Source organism: Poecilia latipinna, unplaced genomic scaffold, assembly GCF_001443285.1.
Source record: "Poecilia latipinna isolate Pla-1442-1.1 unplaced genomic scaffold, P_latipinna-1.0 Scaffold2010, whole genome shotgun sequence".
Taxonomy (NCBI): Eukaryota; Metazoa; Chordata; class Actinopteri; order Cyprinodontiformes; family Poeciliidae; genus Poecilia; species Poecilia latipinna.
Genome location: NW_015114626.1, coordinates 62,449 through 69,140, shown reverse-complemented (window position 1 = coordinate 69,140; position 6,692 = coordinate 62,449). Strand labels below are relative to the sequence as shown.

At 51.5% G+C, this 6,692-nt stretch overlaps 2 protein-coding genes across 4 annotated transcripts in view; both read left to right on the top strand.

Moving 5' to 3' along the window:
* Positions 1-6,692, top strand: part of corin (corin, serine peptidase) — a 24,952-nt gene that overhangs the window by 11,106 nt on the left and 7,154 nt on the right. For all 3 annotated transcript variants that reach the window (XR_001421954.1, XM_015016356.1, XM_015016357.1), the window contains exons 8-22: positions 399-506; positions 695-805; positions 896-1,018; positions 1,964-2,065; positions 2,442-2,673; positions 2,746-2,888; positions 2,974-3,081; positions 3,155-3,268; positions 3,928-4,038; positions 4,206-4,329; positions 4,450-4,578; positions 5,664-5,713; positions 5,782-5,962; positions 6,038-6,200; positions 6,271-6,379. Coding sequence is in view for 2 of the 3 variants with exons in the window: in XM_015016356.1 (XP_014871842.1) it covers positions 399-506; positions 695-805; positions 896-1,018; positions 1,964-2,065; positions 2,442-2,673; positions 2,746-2,888; positions 2,974-3,081; positions 3,155-3,268; positions 3,928-4,038; positions 4,206-4,329; positions 4,450-4,578; positions 5,664-5,713; positions 5,782-5,962; positions 6,038-6,200; positions 6,271-6,379 (1,908 nt within the window). In the remaining variant the exon portion in view is untranslated. The remainder of the gene's footprint in view (positions 1-398; positions 507-694; positions 806-895; positions 1,019-1,963; positions 2,066-2,441; positions 2,674-2,745; positions 2,889-2,973; positions 3,082-3,154; positions 3,269-3,927; positions 4,039-4,205; positions 4,330-4,449; positions 4,579-5,663; positions 5,714-5,781; positions 5,963-6,037; positions 6,201-6,270; positions 6,380-6,692) is intronic.
* The window catches only part of LOC106935732 (mitochondrial sodium/hydrogen exchanger 9B2), a 31,994-nt gene continuing 27,260 nt past the window's right edge, over positions 1,959-6,692 (top strand). Inside the window, exon 1 of the mRNA XM_015016366.1 lies at positions 1,959-1,969. The gene's annotated coding sequence lies outside the window, so the exon portion shown is untranslated. The remainder of the gene's footprint in view (positions 1,970-6,692) is intronic.

The following is a 6,692-nucleotide window of genomic DNA, read 5'->3' as shown; positions in this document are numbered from 1 at the left end:
GACTGTGACGACTGGAGCGACGAGACACACTGCGGTGAGCTCACACACACACACAGAGAGAGAGAGAAACACACACACACAGTCTGATTGTCCCTTGTTTAAATAGCATGGAAAGTTTTCAGCCCGTTGCCATGGTGATGTTTGTGCTGGTAATTGATTGGCTGACAGCAGGGTGGGGCTTCCTGAAGCCTCTGTGTGTGTGACATCAGCGTGTTGCCGTGGGAACGCCTCTCCTGACCCCATCCTGACCCCTACCTTCATGCTGCAGGAATTTGTGGTCCGTCAGAGCCGCTGAACGGAGCCGAGGTGGAGGATCAGGGCCAGAATGATCTGGACCCATGTGGGGAATCTGGATCGGGTCAGACTGTGAGGATGATGATGGTCCGTCTCTGTTGCAGAATGTCCTGATGAAGAGTTTCGGTGCAACACGGGCCGCTGCCTGAGTCCGGTTCTGGTCTGTGATGGTTATGACGACTGTGGGGATCTGAGCGACGAGCTGAACTGTGGTGAGGAAACCTTTAACCTTTGACCTTTAACCTGAACCAACCAGGAAGCAGATAGTAGGGAGCAGACTGACTGCCACCTGGAGGCCAGGGGGGGAACAGCAGCAGGAGAAAACTGTCGACTGTGTGTGTGTGTGTGTGTGTGTGTGTGTGTGTGTGTGTGTGTGTGTGTGTGTGTGTGTGTGTTTCAGTGTGTGACCTGTCCCGGGAGCACCGCTGTGGGGACGGACGCTGCGTCTCCAGGGACTGGATCTGCGACGGAGACCACGACTGCCTGGACAAAAGTGATGAGACCAACTGCTGTGAGTTCCTATCGGAAACATGAGATCTGGGTCGGGGCGCTGGGGTTCCACCCGGCACAAACCCGGTTCTGGTTCTGTTTGTGTCTGCAGCCTGTCGGAGCCAGGGCCTGCTGGAGTGCAGGAACGGTCAGTGCGTTCCCTCGGCTTTCCGCTGCGACGGCGAGGACGACTGCAAGGACGGCAGCGACGAAGAGCACTGCAGCCGGGAGCAGAGTGAGACATCTCTCCATTCCACCCATCTCTGCTCTTCTTTCCTCTGTTCAAACATGAGAAATAAAGACTCAACATTTATGCTACAGATAAACTAGTTTCATCTTAAACAACCTGACAGTTTATTAGAGGAGATCTGGACCAAACCAGGCTGTAAATGATTCTTTTTAATAATTAATGTCCTGATTCAGCTTCACTAGTCCCGCCCACATTTATGTAAACACATAAAACCCCTTAAATAGAACCTGCCTGACAGCATGAAGCAGGCTAAAGGATGTTAGAAATATCCACAACTCAATGCTCAGGCATAATTTTTAGTTTTTTTACACATTTTTCTTCATAACTGGTGAAAATCATTGGGTCAAGTGATGCTAACTCCCACCTGTAGGTGGCAGTGTTTCTTACTTTTGCTCCACTGTTGATTCAGCCTTGATGTCAAGTTATCATCTGTGATCGATGTGTAAAAAGTCACATTTAGCGTCATATGTGCAAAGAACAATTATCACTGAATTCCTTGTAAATATTTCTGAAGTAGCACCACAACATTTATGAGTTTGATTTATAAACAAATCACAAAAATAATCAGAATCTTCTGGAGGGACTGAATGTTGCTCTGCATTCAGCACCAATCAGACACATCTTCTTTATTCCATGTTTTCATTTTAAACTTAAGTTTGAATCCTAACCTGACGGCCTCAGGATGCTGTAGCTAACTGTTAGCATGAAATGTTGAACTTTGACATGGTAATATCAAACAGACTGAACTTATGCAGCGCTTTTCCAGTCATTTTGACCATCCAGAGCATTTTACACTACAGTCACATTCACCCATGCTGCTGAGTGAATGTCTCCCCCTGCTGATGGTTCCCTTCCTGATGGTTCCCTTCCTGATGGTTCCCTTCCTGATGGTTCCCTTCCTGATGGTTCCCCTGCTGTTGTCTCCTCCAGACCCGGGTGGATGCCTCCCCGCTCAGCCTGGCTGCAGTTCCTCTTCCTGTCCAGCGTGTGGAGCCGGTACCGTTGCCTGTGACCCCCGGAGCAACAACTGTTGTGAGTAGAGAGAGAACCGGTCCTCCACTACAGGTCCAGACCAGCTGAGGGAACCATGAAGATGTCAGAGAGTAAAACTCCCTGGTATACAGTTCAGATAGCAGCTGGTGGAGCCCCCTGGTGGTGGTCCTGATAACTGCAGCCTGTCTCCTCCTGGTGGTGGTCATGGTAACTGCAGCCTGTTTCCCCCTGGTGGTGGTCCTGATAACTGCAGCCTGTCTCCCCCTGGTGGTGGTCCTGATAACTGCAGCCTGTCTCCCCCTAGTGGTGGTCATGGTAACTGCAGCCTGTCTCCTCCTGGTGGTGGTTCTGATAACTGCAGCCTGTCTCCCCCTGGTGGTGGGGACTGGTCCTGACTCTGCCCTCTGGCCTGCAGCGCGCTGTGAGCCCATCACCCTGGAGCTGTGCATGAACCTGCCCTACAACCAGACCAGCTTCCCGAACTTCCTGGGCCACCTGTCCCAGAGAGAGAGCTCTGTGTCCTGGGAGTCGTCCCTGTTCCCGGCGCTGGTCCAGACCGGCTGCTACCAGTACCTCATGTTCTACGCCTGCACCCTCCTGGTCCCTAAGTGTGACCCGCTCAGCCTGCAGAAGGTCCCGCCCTGCAGGTCAGTGGCTGCGTCCGGTGCTACACGGTTAGCGGTGGCTGCAGCTGAGTCCCCCTGTTCTCTGTCCTGCAGGTCGCTGTGCCGCATTGCCAAGGAGAAATGTGAGTCGGTGCTCGGCATTGTGGGTCTGCAGTGGCCTGAGGACTCCGACTGCAGCCAGTTCCCAGAGGACGGAGGGAACTCCACCTGCCTGCTGCCAGAGGACGGAGTCGACGGTACGGTTTGTCCTGATGATGATGATGATGATGATGTCTCATCTAGCTCTGAGACCTTGATGCTGCTCCGTTGCCATGGTTACAGAGTGCTCCCCCAGCCACTTCAAGTGCCGGTCCGGCCGCTGCGTCCTGGCGACCAAACGCTGCGATGGACACCTGGACTGTGACGACCACAGCGACGAGGACAACTGTGGTGGGACAGAGTCCAGATGCTGTCCTGCTGCCCTGCTGTCTGTAGTCTGACCCTGCTGCTGTCTCTGCCTCAGGCTGCTCTGAGCGCGCTCTGTGGGAGTGTCCCGGCAGCACGCTCTGCATCAAGCCCTCCATGATCTGTGACGGGTTCCCAGACTGCCCCCTGCAGGTGGACGAAGCCAACTGCTGTGAGACTGTTTCCACTGACCTTTGAACTTTAAGATAGGCGCACTAACCCTAACAGAGCGGCGTAGCGTTAGCTCTGTATGGTATTTAGCAGAATGAAAAGCTAAACCATTTAGCAGCTGTTTGATTAACAGCCTGGCTGTGAAAGCTGGATGAGGGATTCTTCTGCATAACTCATCTGTTCCTTCTATGCTTTCCATTTGCTTAATAAAGTTTCCTAAAACAAATTGAACATAAGAAAAGGAAAAGGAACTGGTGGGTACACAGTTTATCCCCCTTCAAAATAAGAGCGTGAATATAAACGTCTGACTACGTGAGGAAGAACTGAAAGTTTATAAACCAGCTAACTTCAAAATTTATCCTGAAAATGAATTTAAGGGAAGCTAAGTGCGCTAAATGTGTCCGTCAGTAAAATGCTAAAGATTAGCTTAGCTACTAGCGGATTAGCAGAATGTGGCGACCTCTGACATTTAGTGACACAAAGTATCTCTTCATATTGGTGGAGGCAGAGCCATGTTTATGGATAACTTGTGTTTATGGACGTGTTTATGGATTAACTTGTGTTTATGGATAACTTGTGTTTATGGATAACTTGTTGTGTTTATGGATTAACTTGTGTTTATGGATGTTTATGGATAACTTGTTGTGTTTCTGGACGCAGCGGTCTGCAGGGACAACGAACTGGCCTGTAACAACCACCAGTGTGTCCACCGCACCCTGTGGTGTGACGGGAGGAGGCACTGCTCTGACAGCTCCGATGAGTGGAACTGTGGTACAGTCACAGCTTTGTTCAGATGGTTAAAGTTGGTTAAACTACCCAGAGCTGCAGAGACAAACATGCACTGGGTGAAAGTAGATGTGTTGTTAGTGACTGTAGGGGGCGCTGTTGTAATGAACAGCCATTGCTGATGGACCCTGTGCTGATCTTGGTCTCTGCAGTCTCCCTGTCGGATCGGTCCGGTTCTGTTCTGACCGTGTTTAAGACGGCAGCGGAGTACCAGGTGTGTGCCGACGAGTGGAACCCGGAGCTGAGCAGACTGACCTGCGAGCAGCTGGGACTAGGGTAAGGTTAGTAACGGACCAGACAGAGCCGTGGTTCCCCCACCTGGACCGGTTCAGCACCGACTCATCACCATACATGGATCCGTCTGAAGCAGGGTAACTGTAAGCAGCTCCTCCTCAGGGCCCCCTCCTCGGTTTCCATGGTACCCGACCAGCCTGCAGCACCGGGCCGTCGCCGTTGGTTACACGTCCATCCAGAGTGGAACCTCAGAAACGGTTCTGCCCTGCAGGCCCGACTGGAGAAGAGAAGGTACCACTGATGAATGCTCAGTTTATCCCACAGTGTCGGTGAGGAGCGGTGTGGCTTTAGGGTTAGCCCCGTAGACGGGATCCTGGTGGGGCTTTAGGGTTAGCCCCGTAGACGGGATCCTGGTGGGATGAAAACTGATTTATTCTTTTCACTGCAGCAAACATTGATTTTAATCCATGAAAATCAAACAAGAAACAAATTCTGTCTCTACTATCATCTCTATTAGAGTCGAGTTATCCTGGACAAGCCCCCAGTTTATGTACAACACAACAAAGATACAAATATTGGGTGCTTGTCCGGGATCCATTCTGGTTCTGTCTGGATTCTAATAATATTTTCTATGAAAACACAGAAAACCAACAATCAGTTAAATCAGATCTGATTAGTTCAGTTCTGGTTCTGTTTGATTTAGATTTTAAAAGGAATAAGTTTTACCATGACGACACACATGACACACAGCTCCACATTATGAGGTCACCAGGTGACCTTTGACCCCATCTGAATAAACACTTAGAACAGATAAATGTGAGGATGAGACAAAACTGAAGTTATTATCTGTGGACCTAAAGCGGAGAGATCTAGAGTTATAGATCTGTAGTTGTAGATCTGTAGTTGTAGATCTGTAGTTATGGATCTGGAGTTATAGATCTGTAGTTATGGATCTGGAGTTGTAGATCTGTAGTTATAGATCTGGAGTTGCAGCTTCAGTTATTACAGCTAGAAATTCGAGATCAGGTCCAGAATCTGGGAGCAGTGATGACCTCTGACCTCTGACCTGAGTCTGCAGAGCCACATAAAGACGGTTCCAAAGCCGGCCTTCTATCATCTCCTGGATTACCGATCCTCCTGTAATCTGGAACCAACTCCCAGTAAACTGCGGAGCTGCTGAAACACTGAGCTCCTTCAGACTTATGACATGTTTCTGTGGTTTAAAGTGTTGAACGTCTTTCAGCTGCTAGTTCATGTAGATCTATAATGAACCTGGTCCAGGTTGGTTTCCTCTGATGTTCTTCAGTGAAGTAATGTGTAGCTCAGTCGCACCTGTGTCTCATCATGTGTAAATGTTCCCTGCTGGCCTCCTGCAGCCACGCCTGCCACTCCAGGAGGAGAGTTTCGGTCCGATGCTCCAGAGCAGGTAACCCGTCTCCTGCAGGATGATTCTGACCTCAGGTCCATCCTGATGTTGACCTCTGTCGCCGTCAGAGTGCGGTCTGCGTCCAGCCCTCCGTCCTCACAGGAAGAAGCGGATCCTGGGGGGCCGGGTGTCCAGGCGTGGGGCGTGGCCCTGGCAGTGCTCGCTGCAGAGCGGTCAGAGCGGACACGTGTGCGGCTGCGTCCTCATCGCCCGGCGCTGGGCTCTGACGGTGGCTCACTGCTTCGAGGGGTGAGGGGCCGGCTCCGTGTCTGGGGGGTTCTGGCATCTGATCCCAGCTCATCTGGACCTGGTTCTGTCCACCAGGAGGGAGAATGCAGAGCTGTGGAAGGTGGTTCTGGGCCTGACCAACCTGGACCACCCCGGCGCCCACAGTCAGACCCGCAGCGTTCGCTCCATCGTCGTCCACCCGCGCTACAACCGGGCGGTGGTGGACTACGACATCAGCGTGGTGCAGCTGGACTCTGAGGTCAGAACCTGCAGAACCTCTGCGACCCAAACAGAGACGGCCGGTTCTGATTGGTTCTGGCTCCTTACAGGTGGAGGAGACGGCCCACGTCAGGCCGGTGTGTCTGCCCCGGCCGGGGCAGCTGCCGACGCCGGATTCCTACTGCTACATCACCGGCTGGGGTCACATGGGCAACCGGAGTGAGTAGAGGCTGGTCGCCATGGCGACGAGGTCATCAGACAGGGAGCGGGGCAACCGAACGCCGGGAACGCCGGGAACACAGAACCAATACAGAACCAACACAGAACCACAGATATACGTAGACATACACAGATTAGATATAAACTCAGTATTTAGATGAGGATTCATTAACCATGAAGGCCATGAACAGATTTATGGATTAATAATTAACCTGGAGTTTCTTCAGTCACACAGTCAGGATTTTATCAGAACCAAACCGACCCGTTCAGTCCTCAGGACCTCGGTTCTGATGACCCGTTTGATCCTCAGGAC